At 43.6% G+C, this 16721-nt stretch overlaps 4 protein-coding genes across 4 annotated transcripts in view; 3 read left to right on the top strand and 1 right to left on the bottom strand.

The window, feature by feature from the left end:
* Positions 1-214: 214 nt before the first annotated feature.
* LOC136349643 (NADH dehydrogenase [ubiquinone] 1 alpha subcomplex subunit 7-like) lies at positions 215-3926 on the top strand. The gene has a single exon (XM_066301323.1). It carries the CDS (start codon positions 296-298, stop codon positions 605-607), a length of 312 nt encoding a protein of 103 aa, XP_066157420.1. The 5' UTR covers positions 215-295; the 3' UTR covers positions 608-3926.
* Positions 3794-5098, top strand: Gadd45 (Growth arrest and DNA damage-inducible 45). The gene is made up of 3 exons (XM_066301322.1): positions 3794-3925; positions 4168-4387; positions 4563-5098. The coding sequence occupies exons 1-3, from the start codon at positions 3879-3881 to the stop codon at positions 4776-4778; spliced, it is 483 nt and encodes a 160-aa protein (XP_066157419.1). The 5' UTR covers positions 3794-3878; the 3' UTR covers positions 4779-5098.
* A 474-nt stretch (positions 5099-5572) lies between these two features.
* On the top strand, positions 5573-8530 carry Acsf3 (Acyl-CoA synthetase family member 3). Its single transcript, XM_066301320.1, has 8 exons — positions 5573-6029; positions 6085-6243; positions 6361-6542; positions 6770-7228; positions 7280-7368; positions 7422-7559; positions 7614-8081; positions 8129-8530. The coding sequence occupies exons 1-8, from the start codon at positions 5834-5836 to the stop codon at positions 8208-8210; spliced, it is 1773 nt and encodes a 590-aa protein (XP_066157417.1). The 5' UTR covers positions 5573-5833; the 3' UTR covers positions 8211-8530.
* Positions 8531-9594: 1064 nt separating this feature from the next.
* Cdep (Chondrocyte-derived ezrin-like domain containing protein) overlaps positions 9595-16721 on the bottom strand; it is a 48549-nt gene continuing 41422 nt past the window's right edge. The window contains exons 11-19 of the mRNA XM_066301326.1: positions 16383-16604; positions 13795-13967; positions 12044-12247; positions 11832-11989; positions 11056-11335; positions 10731-11004; positions 10531-10676; positions 10217-10476; positions 9595-10160 (exon numbers count right to left, since the gene is read on the bottom strand). Of these exons, the coding sequence (XP_066157423.1) occupies positions 10061-10160; positions 10217-10476; positions 10531-10676; positions 10731-11004; positions 11056-11335; positions 11832-11989; positions 12044-12247; positions 13795-13967; positions 16383-16604 (1817 nt within the window). The 3' untranslated portion in view covers positions 9595-10060. The remainder of the gene's footprint in view (positions 10161-10216; positions 10477-10530; positions 10677-10730; positions 11005-11055; positions 11336-11831; positions 11990-12043; positions 12248-13794; positions 13968-16382; positions 16605-16721) is intronic.

The following is a 16721-nucleotide window of genomic DNA, read 5'->3' on the forward strand; positions in this document are numbered from 1 at the left end:
GCTTCACTTTTAGAAGCAATGCTTTTTGAACTAAACTTTAAACAGGGATAAATACCCAGAAGTTGACAAAATAGCCATTAGAATAGTCCGCAGCTTACCACACTTACAATTAAAATCTCCACTCAAAATCAGTAAAAGTCTCTATGCTAAACCAGGATTGTATTCTGCCTTAATAACTTAACGTTATACATGAAATGGCAACGCCGGATTGAACTTATGCAATAAATTTAGGTTAGAAAAGTCCAAAGACAACAGAGAGTAATCGCCCCCAAAAATCTTTAGTACGCGACTTGCGATGCCTCCCAAGCCCCACGTGAAGTTTCACGATGTGAACCCTTTTCTACAGCGCGTCCGAGACTTTCTATTGGGGCGCAAACATACCCTGGCGCTGCGCTTTCAGGATTTGTTGGCGACCAGGTCCCCGCCACTCCCAGTGCTCCCTGACGGCTCTTCGCATAAACTGAGTGCCAACTATTATTTCACACGAGACGGCAGGAGAGAAGCGCAACCCCCCGAAGTAGTGGCCCCGAGCTCCAAGCAATTGACCACTGGGACTGGTTCTGAGATCAAAAGTATCACTCCTGGGCCGTTATACAAGTGGGACTGACTTTAAATTTAAATGACTTTTAGTAAAACATATAAATATATTTATTAGGTAGTTGGTAGTTCATGTGTTAACCTGCTCATCAGATTTGAATATATTGCATATCTGATAAACCACACATCCAATTAATGTGGAACACAAAATGGTGGAGAATTTTGAAAATCAATGAAACCTCACTGCACCGTTTGCATAGCATGGTGCAGATAAATATCAATCCTTTGGTCAAATATGCCAAGAAGTGACGAGAGTAGTGCCTTCATATTTTCTTTTACACAACCACATTTTACTTGCCTGTTAGGGTAGGATCCTTAACAGAAGCACTGCGAGGTACTTATGGCATTCAGAACATATGAGGCTCTTTCGAGTTGTAAGGTAGCATTTTTTTCTATTTTTTTAAATTGTTCTCAGATGTGCAACTTCACAAAATATAAACCTTTAGTCTTCAAAAATTCCCCCTCTGAGGAGAAAATAAAAACCAAAATCGCAATTGTAGGGTCGACCAGGGCTGAGCGTAAGCTATATAACGCGACCCAAACCGTGCACGAAGATCTTTTTTTTTTTCAAGTTATCCCTGGTTTTGTGAATGGCTGAATAATCCCATTTAATTCGAGAAGGGCCATTGCACTCTAGCCTGCATTGTTTGGCTTTCAGCAGACAAACAATAATGAACTTTTGATTGATAAAACCGAGACAAAATACCGAATGATTAATTACCTTGCGGGACCGAAATCGGCTCAAGCAAGGCGGAATTTCCAAGTTCACAATAATGAAATCCGGTGCTCTCAGGTGTTTTACTCCTTAATTTGGTATGTTGCATAATTTACCACAATCTAGTTTCACTTTAGATAATTTAATCAAATAATTAGTCATCACAATTGGTATGATTTTTGCCCTCCTTATACGCTAGCTTTTGGACTCACTCACAGCTCCTGTGAGGAACACTTACCTTTTCAGAACACCTGAACAGCACTCAAAACTCGCAACGCCCGTGCTCGTTCGTTCTGTTCCCGTAAGAGCGGAGGGAGGGTTCCGACAGTGGAACCTTGTACGCTGTGTAGTAGGGTTTCCCCTTGGGAATTACTGAGTTTTAATTTTCTATTTCTGTACTTCCTGTCCTCTTTTCAATTACAATAGATATTATTTATAAATGTGGTAATACCGGCGTTTGTAAATATTGCAAAATTCCCCAGAAGTTAAACCAGAAATCAGTTCAATTCCGGATTTGATTGGAAAATAAATAAGTTAAATTGGTCTCATTATGTTTATCGTGAACTTCTGAGGAAAAAAGCAATTTCCCCGAGTTCCCTTTATCAAGTCTTCCAACAAGTAGATTCTCCTTTGACATGTCTGCATGCTCTGACCTGCCCCCCAAGGGACATTGCCGTCTGTGGCCGTTGAATCTTCATGTCTATGCCCGATTTCCTTTAATCGCCGTCTCTTTCTCTCTCTCTCTCGCATTCCTCGAATGACTAATCGAAGGATTACAACACGGCGAGTCGGAACAGGCCCGATTTTAGGTAAAGGGCGACGGAATTTTGCGCCACCGGTGCAACACGTGTGGGTCGTCCACGTGCGTCACGCCACACAAACAATTAGCAGTTTGCAATACCCATCAGTAGAACCTAAATTCAATTTGTTTTTATGTTGTCGTACTCTAGTTAAAAACAGCGTATATTGCACAGGTCGTTTACCCGCAACGTGGACGTGGGGAAACCCTGAAAATGTGAAACGTCTTCAATCGGAGTTTGCCTCGTTCGTATGAAGGAAATACCAGAGTTGAGCTCAACTCTAAATGCACGGTGCCGATACGCAAAAACCATTCGCCTACCCCGGGAGATCTGCGTTCAGCATTGGGTGGCCTAGACCGACTACGGAGAACCATTCTACTACTACTAGTACAATGACAGGGCTGCGCTCAGCGCTGAGGGTACCCAAGAGAACTATGTGCGTTTCACTTAAGTCATGACTAATACAAATTAGAAGTATGTTTCATAACACTTGATAATTTGTTTTGATCCGCATGAGGTCAAATCCTTGACGGTGATACTACGAAAAATCCTTATCGCGGCCATTGTCACTTGAGCAAACAGTAACTAGCATAACTCATTCAGCATTTGCTGAGCCAATTTCAGACCTTTAGATCTCGTTAAATAATATTGCGAAATGTGTCAGAGACCTTAAAAAACCAAAGTTCCCATGTATTATTTGTGTGGGTCAACGTGTCTCATGATCCGCATCGCGATCCGAATCACGTCGATCACCTTTGGATCGTTATCACACAATCTTACTCAACCTTACTCAGCGAGAAATCTCCGAAATCCGCTATCAGAGAAATTGTTTGACGTACTCACGCCCCCTTTTAAGTATTGAAATTCCCGGAGATAACCATATATGGGCCATTGGAAGACCCAGCGGTATTCCCTGACCGATACCTACAATTAAGCGTAAAATTGCATAACTATATTGCAGCGGATTCGATGTCGAGGACGGAGAAAAGTATAATACATTTTTACGCTGACGGTCGGAATTTCAGGCCGACACAAGTGGAATTCCCCCCATAGACTGTTCCATATTAATAACTCGAAAGCGCATACGGTCACTCTGAAATGGGGTTGGGGGGTACAACTGAGAGCGGAACAACCCCAGAACGCTCTCGCTCGTCAATATGCGACCAACGTGCTCTATGTGATTTTCGCAGACGAGATTGTTGTAAACAGGCCTTGATCTAACGAAGAAGCGCCATTGAAACACGTCTTCGAGTAATGAGGACGTCTTCGAGAGTACGTTTGCGAATGCACGTTTCTAGATATTTCCATTAAGTAAGACATTCAAGGTGCCAATTACGAATAATTTAAGAATTATCGCCTCAGGCAAACCCACTTTTTGTGGGGTAGAAAATACATGAGCGTTCGGTGACCAATTCGAACAGGTATTCACACCATCGGGGACATCTGAAATACCAAAACACCGCTGGCGCAATCCACAAATCCCCAGTAATTGGCATTCCCCGAATCGCATTAGCCGTGGAATTCACGCGTACCATTAGCATGCGCAGCTGTCCGATATAAAACAAAAGCCGGCGCTTTGTACGTCACTAAACAACCGTACGTGTGAGCAGTCGGGTCTCGTCTGTTGAGCCAGTGGTGTGTTTGCGCTTCAAGATATTTCGCAACGTTAAATAATATCTGGAAGTGTGTGCGACTTATTGGAGGTGATAATAAATAGTGCAAAACTGAGTTTCAAATCTCTGAGGATTACTGCTGTTACTACTGATATGTGCGTGGCTAAGCCTGCTGCAGAAAAGTGCAAAATGATTAACAGGTGAGGATTTTTCAAAATTACTACCTCAATAAGGGCAATTTATGAGCGAAAAGAAAGTTACGTTCGATTCGCACCGAGGAAGCAACACGAACGTAATGCGCCCGTATCACTCAAAGGTCAAGGGTCGCGAAAGGGGAGGGGGGCGTCTACGATGCAGCGGGCAATAACCGCGTTCAGAAGCCCACTTCCTCTGCCCCTTTATCTGTACTATCCTTGATTTATTATTTATTACTTCGTTGCAGGACTAAATTGGGGAAAACCCTGAAGACCGCTCTCACCAAAGCGCGAGTGGATCGTCGCCTGATTTGCGGCCTTTTTCCTGCAATTTCCCATCTGGAGAATACCCCAGAAGAGGTGGTGCTCTGTGTCTTACCCACCACCCGTCCAGGAGACGCCACCACCCACATTCAGGCGGTGCTTTTACAGGCCTTCTGCTATGAAAACTGCATTCCAGTCATACAGGTAATTAGGCACTTTTACAATAACGTGTCCCCAGTCAGGGCTGTTTCCAGTCGACCTTTCGCCGTATACGAACAGTAATTCGAATGACCATCATCACTCTTGATGCCGCTCCAAAATAACTGTTTTTTTTTCAATGTTGCAACATTATACTGATATTTCTTATTTATTGTTACAGGTAGACTCAAGCGAAAGACTGGCAAACTACTGCGGAATGACCACCAAAATCAAAGACACATCTCACTGCAATTGCGCCATTATAACCAGGGACATTTCCTTGCCCATAACCGATGACGACCTCATACCCATGTCAGTCACTGAACAGTATTTGGCAGACTTCTACGAGTGCACTTTGGAGGAGTTTCCAAGGCCTATAATCCAGCTACCCATTTGAATCGGGAAAAGGAGGGGTCGTAGGGCTGCCGGACGGACAGCAGCCTACTCCTCAAGGATTACAAAAAAAAACCATTGAAACATAAGATAATGGAGGTTTTAGAAAGGGGTTCAGAAGGCGGAGACAGTGGGGTAAAACCCCATTGCCCGCTAGGAAATATAATGTATTTTATTATACGCGAAAGCGGATGAAGAGGATAATTTGGATTTTTGAGTGCTCGCACGTGCTGCGAGTTTGTATTGTATAACTTGTTATAGAATTAATATATTGGAAGAGCAGCTATCATTGTTAATAAGTTAATAAAACGTGTTTATGTAGTATTTTGCATAGCTTTACTCCAACATTTAACGCCCTTTTAGAGTGTAATCTTCTTTAGTATGAATTTGGCACATGTATTGCGCGTCTTCAGTGTCCAATCATCAACTACGTTTGTTGCCGTTTTAGAAATGTTAATTTAAGCTCTCAAGTTTGAGAAGAAACAGGTGAAAATTAAATAACGAACTATGAAGAGGTTCGTCTTCCTCGTAACGCACCAAAATTGTAGAATTGACGGATTCCTCCCCGTTAAAGAAAATTTTCAAAACGATTATCGCACAACTATAAAGAGCAATAACGGAAAGAGGTGATAAACTAAAGCTCAAAAATAAAATAACAAGAAAACTAAACAATAAGGTGTAAATTGATCGTCCTACGCCTCTTCATGACGTAACACGAAAACATTTGTTCGCATTTTCCACAGGTGGAGCCACTTTACTCTATGGCGGCCGGACATTTTGTCTGCTAAAAAATTCCTAACCACAGTTTCTATTTCCGTCTTAAAAATTTATTCAAAAATCCTTGACCCTTTTGACCACCTTTTACTCGCTTTCACTTGAAAATCTGCCCGATACTAGCGGCGTAAAGAAATTCCCTTGTTTTTACGCGGCACATTTACCTGTTTACTGGCGCCCGAAACTATGACGTAAATCGCAGCTCGTCCCGTGCCTTGTTTCGTCTCACAAAATGTTTTAAAGCGCGTTCCAGTACATCCTCCAGTGTTTACAGCGCCGTTGAACATGTCGCAGTTGCTGCGAAAGCCCCTCTGGGTGGGGTACGTGAGCCAACGGTTGCAGCAGACTCAGGCTAAAGTGGCCTCGCCTGCAAAGAAAGTTAAGGAGCCACATACATTTTTGGGCCATCTGGCTCAAGGGCCAGTTTTTAAAAATGCACGTCTGTTTCCTGAGAGAGTTGCCATAAGAGACAGGATTGCTGGTAAGTGCTTGTGAATTTGTCTCCCATCTTCATAATAATTAGTTATGATTGATAGCATACACTTACGCCAACATATTCATGAGTGCTCATGAGTTGTCAAAAGAAATAAGCACCATGTTGGATGGAAGATTAAATGAAAGAGTGTTGTTTTTGTGCCCCAATGATGTCCACTATGTTATAACCTTGTGGGCAATTTGGATGTCAGGACAAATAGGTGAGTTATATATTTTCTCCCTTTCATTTAATTGGCACATAGGGAGATGCAACTTTTGGACCTAAAAATAGCCATCATTTGAGGTACTGTTTAACGCAAATTTGATCAATACGTTAGCGGTTCCTGTGAGCCATTTACACCCCAAAAGCCTGCTCCAATACTATGCCAGTGACTCTTCTTCGAAGCTCTTTGTCACAGTGCCCAAATACTCAGATCTAATGCAACAAGTGGCAAAGAACTCATCTACAAGGCTGTATGTCCTGGATGATAGACTGAAGCTAAATTGCACCTTGATGCAGGTAGCTTTAATGATCAAGTGTTTGGTGCTTAAATTTAATAAGGATTTTGGTTGATTGTCATGGAGATTAGGGTCTTATCAAGGCGCCAAAGTTTAATGTTGTTTCTTGGTTCATGGCACTTGAGTTTAATGATTGTGTTTAAGAAATAAACATAAAATAATGCCATTTTATGCAGGAATAGCTTAAAAATTGTTGATTTCTTTTAACTTAAATTTTTTCCCTCCCAGGGAAGTCAACCAGCCGACCTGGAGGGCGGCAAAGACGACTCTTTTTACGCCAAATCGGACGCCATGATTCTTTACACGAGCGGCACCACCGCTAATCCGAAAGGCGTGGTTTTGTCTTACAAAAACCTCTCTGCGCAAGCGTCCAGTCTACTAGATGCTTGGCAATGGTCTTCTGAAGATATTCTACTTCACACTCTGCCCTTGCACCACGTGCACGGCATCGTCAACGCTCTCTTGTGTCCCTTATACGCGGGTGCCAAGACTATCATGCTCAAGAAGTTCAACGCAAATACCGTTTGGACATATTTGCTGGGCGTGAATGCGCGCCCGGACGAGCGGCGCATCACGCTGTTCATGGGAGTGCCCACCATGTACTCTATGCTAGTGGAAGAGTATGAGAGGGTGTTCAAACAGGACCCGAAGATGGCGGAGTATATTAGAAATACGTTGAAGAGCAAGGTCCATCAATTTTTTTCCTTCAAAGTTGATTTCACATAAAAATTTACGTAGGTACGTTTAATGGTGAGCGGATCTGCCCCCTTACCGGAACCCTTGTTTCGCCAATGGGAAGAGATCAGCGGGCATAAATTGCTGGAGAGGTGGGGAGAGCTTTTTTGTTTTATTTGTACTTTGAAGTTTGTTCATGTTACAGATATGGGATGACTGAGACTGGAATGAGTTTGTCCAACTTGTATGAGGGGAATAGGGAAGCAGGTTTTGTGGGAATCCCTTTACCGGGGGTTTCAGCTAAGATCCTAGAGGTGCACGATGATGGAGAAGATCTGGGAAAGTAGGTTTTCCTTTATACTTTTGTAGCAGAGTAACTGATAATTATTAATTTTAGAACTCTAGTGGAGTGTTCCAACAAAGAAGGCACCTTAGTATTCCAAAAAAATGCTCAAAAGTCTTCAGACGGCTCAGATCCAATTGGCGAGCTTTTAGTGAAGGGCCCAGGGCTTTTTTCTCGCTATCACGAACGCCCGGAAACCTCGAAAAACTCGTACACTCAAGATGGATGGTTCAAAACAGGGGACCTTTGCAAATATTCCGTGGACAAAAAAAAGTTCAAAATACTGGGCCGCAAAAGCCAGGACATAATCAAAAGCGGCGGCTACAAATTAAGCGCCCTTGAGATCGAGTCTGTCCTCATGGGTAGCCCTTTGGTGAAAGACTGTGCAGTATTAGGAATTCCCGATGAGAAGTATGGGCAAAAGGTGGCAGCAGTGATTGCTTCCAAAGACATCAAAGTTGAGGAATTGGTTATTTGGGCTGAGGATAAGTTACCCAAGTATGCGGTGCCCAAAGAGTGGAGGTATGTCTACTTCAGATAAATACTTTGAAGGTGAAATTGATTTTCAGGTTCGTCGACTCCGTGCCTAAAAACGCTATGGGGAAAGTGAACAAGAAGGAGTTGCTGCAAAGGGTCTTCGGACCTCAGTAGATGAAGACTGCAATGTATAGTCGATTCTTGAGTATTTATAATTTTCTGGCATTTTGTACTCAAGTATTGACATTCATATTTACAAACAATATATTATCGTTTATTTAAGAGTTCGGCTCAAGTTAATTTTTAATGGTAATTATTCCTATAAACTTTGTTTTTGACAAATATCTTATTGTGTTCGTCTTCATTATTTCGTCGCGTTTTAGATTAAGTTTATTAGGTTCCCGGCTGATGTCTGGCGATTATAGTTATCGATCAATGCAAAAGTATTCGTTAGGTTATGTTGTTTTTTTCATTAAAGTTGGTTTGAATTGGAATTAAGTGTTTTTTAAGTCGTCTCGGACTGTAACACAGGTAGACAGAAAATGGCTTCTTCATCGTCTTAGTAGGAAAAAAATAGCTCGAAATGACTGCTGTATCCAGGGCTCTATATTTAATAATAAGAATGTTAAAAATTTTCCTCAACTGCATGATAGATATCTCAATATTGACTCAATGCTGTCTTAAAACAGTAAGTGCAAATGAGTACCGTGTCGAAAACCTAACGAACTTAAAAAAATCAATCTATAAGTTTTTGATACTGCTTTTTAGTCACTCAAAAAGCGGAGGGTACATCAATTTACTCTCAAAAGAGGTAATAACCCACCATGGGCGCCGCTCCTCCATTTAAATAAGCCTCCAATTGAAGTCAGTTCTCATTTTGCTTGCTACCTAATATGTAGAATCTATCCCTAACCTGGAACTTACGAGCCCTTCTCATTTTATTAGTTTATAGTTTACATATCTTAAAAATTTCGTGAGGTTTCCTAAAGAACTCAGGCTGTGGTTCTCAATAGTGTACCGTGCTAAATTACGTTACTTTTATTCACCTCAGAATCAGGCTCATGTCCGTGGTTCAGTTCTCTATATTGCGATAGGGTACACCCCCTTGAAATACTATGTCCATTCTTAGGGCCCGCAATCTCGTAGGAGGGTGAAAAGACGGTCAGTGTATTCGCCCCTTCGGACGGCGCATCCAAAGAGAGCCGCAAAGGCGAAACTGGCATTAGACACTTTCACTGTATTGCATTGTAGCACTACTGAAACTCGTAGTGTTTTCTTGATAGTATGAAGTGACCATCATTTTGTGGGGTAATGGAGAGTTTTAATGCCTTAAGTTGCTCCCACGTATGTTGATGCTTATTCTAAGAATGCCACCTGGGTGCCAGATCGCCGTGCCCGTCAGGCCACATCCAAGAGTTCTTCATGACTGGGAAACACGTTACTCGTGAAAAGGAGTGGAACTACTGCCGCGATCTGCACGGTTGCCCTAAGGATTTTTTTCCTATAAACGTCGGTTGATACGACATTGTTCGTGGAGAAAGAAAAGTCCTTTAGTAGATACGTGTAAAATACTTTAATGATTGTAAAATCATAATTAACATAACGGTTTATCCTCTATCCACTTACAATTAGCGAGCAATCTCGAGGTTTAATAATTAAAAATAAATATACCGTGTTAATTAATAATAAACTTTCGATGAATCTGTACATTATTTACAAATATCATATAACCATTTCGTAATAAGGCACAATCGTTTTCATCGAGGAATGAACATCTTCCAAGTTTAAATGCAAAGTTTAATACTTTTTTTTTTTTAATACAATGGGCCGAGTAATATAAAATTCAAAATGCCCATTAGGCGCTACAAGCAGCGTTCACAAACGGCAGTTCTGCTATAAGTTCCATACGAGCGCAAACTGCGTTTGTAGACGACAACGACGTGTGAACACCATTACCATTCGTTACGATTACACTATCATAATCAACATTTCGGAGCTTCGTTAGGCATTCGGCGGAGCACCACTTATATACCCGTCAACGGTGCTAAGCTAATTTCGTTTGTGTCCCTGAGCGCAGACCTCTTTGATTTATGGGAAGTGGTGCTGTTTATTACCTCGATCCACCTGCAAAGAGCCGAAACGATGGAAGTGCACCAGGACCCGTAGCATAAGAGACGTACCTGTTGTAAGTATATTCTGATTCCGCCCTAAAGAAGTAAACGTGATTTTTGTATTGCAACTTGAACACGAAATCTTTGGCAATTTGGTCCTCGGGTTCGGGAGGCCCAACAGTGTATCTCAGCAGTGGCAAGGAGGTCAGCGGAAAATCTTCCTTGCAATCTTTATAGAAGAAGAGACAAAATTCGGTGAAGACTACCCATAACTTCTGCCAGCCGTTGCCGCTCTTAAATTTTCTCAGTAGATAGCCAGACAATTGATTCTGAAAGGAAAAAGATAGAGCCTCGACCTTGCACGGCTTATTGGAGAATCTTACCTCAACTGCCATCAATTCGTCTCGCATGCTTATGCTGGTGTTCCGATGCCAACATACGTGAACTGTCATGTTGCTCCTCTGTGTCTGCGGCTTGGTCTGTGTGCTAGCGTCGTTGGTTTGCTGATCTATGTGCTCATCTGATGAACCTGTCGAGATTTAACGATACGATCGCAATTCGAAAGGAAATTCACAGGCCTTACTGCAACTTTTAAGGCTCAAATAGTTAATTTTCGTATCCGACTTATCCCTGGCCAGTTGAATGGCATTTTGTAGATCCTGTCGCCACCTCTCTTTCTCTTCTACAGAATTGGCCGCCACGGTTAAGGCTCTATTCCCGCCGTAGATGATCAACCCACTGTAAGCCAATTCGCCCTCCGGTTCTTCGATCAGCACGCCTCTCAAGGGCATGTGGCCGTGAACTTTGAATTGCAAAGTTGCTTGCGAGCGCGAGGTGTAGAGGAGTATGTCAGAGAACTGCAAAAATTTACCTCGAGGATGGCTGATGGAGGTAACTACGACACTCACCAAGAAGAACATTCTCTGCTGATACCCCTTCCTCGAATGCTTAAGAAGACACCCGTGCCGGATGAACTTTCTGTCGGGATGTATCAAGCTGTCGAAACCGACAATATCTCTCTGGAGTTCGCATAAGGTCGCGAGATTCTCGGAATGCTCTAGAGTTTCTCTCACGGGCAGCATTAGGTCTTTCAAGGTGTCGCATGCAGTGCGGCAATCCGAGCGATCCGGATGGCTCGGGCCGTAGTGCGTTAAAAGACGTTCCAGCAAGATTTGATATTGTAACAACCTGAAAATTGATCTGATTGGAAATCGTGGAGAGCTAATTTCCTCCTACTTTGTAGATGTAGGAGCAACTCCAAAAATACGACGAGGTGAATGGAATGCTCAATATGGTTTCATCACCGTCTTTGATTGGACAATCGTTCAGGTTCCTGGGAAACGTGTCCAATGGACATTAAGCTTTCCCAGAATGCCTCTAGGTGAGGACAGGACAGTGTCCCGAAAATTTGCCATATTAAGATCAAAATCTATTTCAGTACTTTAATTTTGGCTTCAAAACTAAAATTTTCGACGTTTGATGTTTTCCTTCTTCTATAACTCGCAAAAACGCAGAAAAACGTGTAAAATATACCGCGGGTATCTTACATGCAGCGCACACCGGTACATTTATTAAATGTTAACGCCCCATTTCACGATAGATCTTTCCTCCATGCTGGACATTCCACATCGCAACGTTGCCAGTTTGTTAAAAATTTTATCGATTCCACCAAAATTTACGTTACCTATGTAACGGTCGGAGCACGAAAGTGGTCAACGGCAAATAACACACTTTCTGGGTTTCGAAATCCCGATAAAGCTGTTCGAACTTCTGGTTCTTCTTAAACGCTTCGTCCAGCCGTTCCAGCACCAGCAGATGCCCGTCCAAGTATTCTTCGTAAATCTGTGGACGTACGACATGAGATCTACAAAACTAACTCGAGAAAACGCTACTCACGGGCAATAAAGGGGGCAAGTGTGCCAGGAGTACGTCTGCAATCTTTCCTGCGGTCGCTTTAGCCCCCCCCATTCCATCCCAACCTCCCAATCTCTGTTTGAGGTCTTCGACTAAAAACCCGTGCGCCTGCGCCAGCGGAGCTATCAAAGAGAGGAGGATGGAACACTCTTCGGGTTCTTCTTTGCTGACTTCTTCCCTGAACGACTGATGAAAACTCTCATAAATAAGCTGTTCATAACGCTAGGAATGCGGTAAAACATAACAGAAAATAAAATGAGGTGCTAGAAAAATGTAGAGATGGAGGGAGGGGAGTGCATTGCCATGCATCAAATTACAGGAATAAGCACAGAAGGGCTAAGAACAATGGTGGTGGCATGCCCTGAAGTAATGCTTAACGGCGGTTCCGGGGCGGAAGAGGGGAGGTGGTTTTAGTGGGTAGGCGGGCGACTTCGGCCATTCCGCAAGCTCGAATCCCACACTACCTGCCCCCAACCACACTCTGGGTCAGGTGTCTTTAGAAGATTTCCACCTCCTCGCAAAAAAAATGGTGCTGGCAGTTTATGGAGGAGGAGGAGGGGGATGAGGAGGGGGGGGGGGAGGAGGGAGGATGAAGGGGGGAGGAGGATACAAAAATAACCATATACACTAACAAACAGGGGGAAACAGTGAAAAACAAAGAAAAAAAAGACATATGCACTCATCGAGGGAAGGACACCGGGGGTACATTTGGAACAAGCTGCGGTGAGTGTAAGAAACTCAATAAAGTGTAAGGGGGGGGGACAAAGAAATACGGGGGGTAAGTACAACAAAAGAAGGTAAAATCTTAGTGACAATGGGGAGGAATGAGAAAAGTGCTAGGGAGATTAAAGAGACAATTTAAGGCAATTCAAAGCAAAAAGAGGGTATTATGGGGATGGACATTGCTACAAGGAGAGATGAGGTGAAAGAGGCATTAATGGAAAAGGTCGAAGGATTGAGAGAGACAGAATATTCGCTGGGGGACTCGATGGATAATAGAGGCGACATGCAGGCGGTAACACTTGTGGTAGAAGAAAAGAAGGCGGAGCAATTGATGAAGGATCCATTTCTTGGGGGCGAGGCACGTGCGATGCAGAATGGAGAATGGATAGGTGTTATAGATGATGGGAAATGGATCATCTGGCCGGAGACTGAACGGGAAAAGATAGAAGCAGGCGCAGTTTTGTGTGTGGGGAGGAGTGCCCCCCGCACTCCTCTTCCCTAGAGGCGAAATGCAGTTTGTATAATGTGAAGGGACATTGCACGGGAACAGGAAGATGCGAGACCTTAAGGAGAAAGGAGAAAGCTAGCGGAGGGAGTAAGGATACCCCCTCCCTGAAGCAACGCTTAACGGCGAGTCCGGAGGGACCCAGGGTGACGAGGGGAGGTTTTTAAAGCCCCGTTTCGGGGCGAATACCACATAACCACTGCCGACAGAACACCAGGCAGTGGCACCCTAGTGGTGCGTGAAAATCTCAGTGTAAGGTCTGGCGTTCGCCTCGATGGAAGGGGGATCGACGTCCTAAAACTAATCTGTCGACAAATCTAACTAGGCAACTGTCCAGCATCGATCGGTGGAAGAACGTACGGGACAAACACATGCACGCAGAATATATCAATGTAAATCTTACGTCCTACGATAGCGGGGACAGCAAGCTCCGCCAGGTTCAATCCGTCGGCCTCGGGGGGTATTGACGTTGTAAGAATTTGTTGGATATTAGGGAAATACTCACCACATTGATTACGTCCAGGTCTTTTTTGTAAGTCAGTTCGGTCATTAGAATTTCTTTGGCTATGTAATAAGACTTGTCCACTAGGTGTCTGGTTCTTATTTTCTTCAGGTCGTTCTCTATCTCGGCTATGATTGTGGTCGATGTGGTGTTGGTCCCGTTCGACGTCTTCGAGACTAAAAGCAAGAGAAATGAGAAAATGCACGCAATGACGTCATACACTGATGGACAAACTTAGCGCGCCATCTATGAACTTCAAAGGAATTACAACGGGCTTCCCTCTCCCACGTTAAGCCGGGCAGCTTTAGCTTACTTCAGTTTTCCCGATTTTTCGTCAAACGTTCGCCGACGAGGAAAATTGATGAATGAACCGAATTTCCCGTTTTTAACGGCTTCAGCCATCTAGCTCGAACAACCACTTCGCTCATGCGCCTCGCGACGCCGTCCAAGAGGTTCGTCGTGACGAATTCTCGGGGCGTGTTGCGCCATTACCGACTTTTAAGTCATTAACGTCGTCAGAAACTCATTCAATGGCCGAACTAAGACAAAGCTTTAGATTCAGGTCTAAAGTGGAGAAGGGATGTAAAATTGAACACACTTGCGAAGGCTTCGAGATGCCCTTCTGCGGGGCCGTATGGGCTACCGATAGGGATGACGAAAATGGCATAGTGGTGCGCCACTGGCTCGCCTTCCGAGTGGTCTTTAGCAGAACAATGTATCATTTCATACAGCCTATTCTCAACACTGACGAACGGCGTTTTCCTGCTCGGGCAAGTTCTCAGCAGCGAGATCTCGTCGTTTGAGATAAACCGAAAAACGGTCGATCGCGCTCAAATCGGGTCTGCGCGCCGGCCACGCTAAACGCCGAGTGCCAACCTCGTCTGGATAATCGCGCGCGATCGGGGCTGGATGCGGTCTGGCATTGTCATCCACGAACGAAGAATTGTCACCGGTGTGAGGTGCAAGTTCGTCTAAAGTTTCCTGGACGCACAGCGAAGTCTCTCGTGCGCGCGCACCGGCAGTCGCCTTTCATTTGCCCGCTTATTAGAAATTGTGAAAATCCAGATAGATCCTTGAAACTTATTTATTAAGCGAACGTTTAATTTAAATAAAAATTTAAGGAATCGGCCGCAAAGGAAAATGTTTTCAAATTAGAAATGATACAAATCCTTAAGCGATCATCCGAGATGAGCGACTTTAGGAGTTTTTATGGTCAACATTGATTTGCGTGGTATTCCGGATCATAAGGGATAAGGGGGATATTTTTCAAAATGAAGAATCAATCCACCAAATTGTCATTATAATTTAACGTCGTATTAATAAACAATCAATTTAATTAAAAATAAACGTATAGTTGGACTTTACGTCTGTTTTCATCATCGTGATGGATTTGCAATTATGAAATCGGGTTTTCCTTCAAATACGTCCCATCGACGAGCAGAAAATTCCTAAGTCCCTTTGTGCAGATGAAACTAAACACATATGGAAACTCGCGGAAGTGCGCGCGCATGTGTGTCTCGTTCTCTTTAGAGCACGCAACAGCCGACTTTGACCGTGTTCTTTGGGACTGAATGCAACCGCACTTGCGAAAGTTCATTTCGAATCTTCGAAGTTTCCTCTCTCAGCCACTGGAGGCAAGTGGGGATGTTTTTGACTGAAATTTCTACGTGTCTTTGACGTCACACCACGAATGTGAAATGAGTTGTGACCATTTGAACGTTCAAAAACCATATCTAAGCTCGAGAAATTCCCAATCTGATGTCCAATTAACCATATAAATGGAGATTAAAGCTTTAAATTATAAATTGAAAAAAATCGTTTATGCCCTCAAAGATTCTAACATTCGCCAATATCTCAAGAAGAGCTGAAATATTCATTTTTTTTAAAATACTTTCCGATAGGGAACTTACTGGTCTTTCAGATGCCATCCAAATATACGGGGTGTCCTATTTAAGATTCCCATTTAATACTCGTACTCATATCCTTCCGAAATCGCACTAAATTTCCCACTCCCCGTGTGTAAATCCAAAAAATGAGCAATACCAAAAGGTACAGGTCACTAACGAGGGTCTGCAGCTCAAATTTCAACCCTCCAGCAGCGGTAGCTGAAGAGACGTTTAGAGCTGCTTGTTGTCAGATCGGTCAAAAAAAATCATTTATCTCGAAAACGGCTCGTCGCAGCTGCGGCATGCGATAGACAAACTGAGGTTGGAGTCTTCCGGGAGATTGCAAAACGCGATGAGATACAGGGTGTTTGAAATGACAGAGTCGGCGTCAGTTGCACGTAGATCTGTCAGCGGACCAATATTTTAATTCGGCAAACTCCAAAATTCCAGATCTCTCTCTGTAGAACCCCGTAAACTTTCAGTAGGACACTCACCGCGAACGACCCTGTATATTGTCACGTATCTCCTGAATGAAGCATTATTGGAACGCGGCTTACGTGGGGAGGCGCATCATTTTTCGACGTACTAAAACGTAAGGAAACGCCTGCGGGACGCCCCGTGTGTTAATGAGCAATTAAGCCACTTGGGAAACAAATTTGCACATTCGAAAATTGGTAAGCGTGTCCAATACTGACTAACTCTCACCGTTAATGCTGTTCATCAGCTGTTCCTTCTCGTAGTTCCTGGACAGGCTCTCGTCCATCCTGTTGGTGAGGGAGTAATTCGCGTTCGAGACCTCCAGCGACAGGTTGGACAGGTTGCCGTTTGCCGTCTTGTAGGTCGGCGTGGACGTGTAAAAGTTATTGTTGTCGATTGCGTTAAAGGAGGAATCGGTTCCGTGCCGCTGCTGGTTCTCCCTTCGGTCATCTGCAAGGGACTACGGTCAAACGTTGCTAAGGAACCTCCCCGATCTAAGCGCTCGTACAGCCGATTTAACAAGTTACGCAAAATCGCAAAAACTGTGCTTGAAACGCCACTGGATGA

Source organism: Euwallacea fornicatus, chromosome 39 (genome assembly GCF_040115645.1).
Source record: "Euwallacea fornicatus isolate EFF26 chromosome 39, ASM4011564v1, whole genome shotgun sequence".
Taxonomy (NCBI): domain Eukaryota; kingdom Metazoa; phylum Arthropoda; class Insecta; order Coleoptera; family Curculionidae; genus Euwallacea; species Euwallacea fornicatus.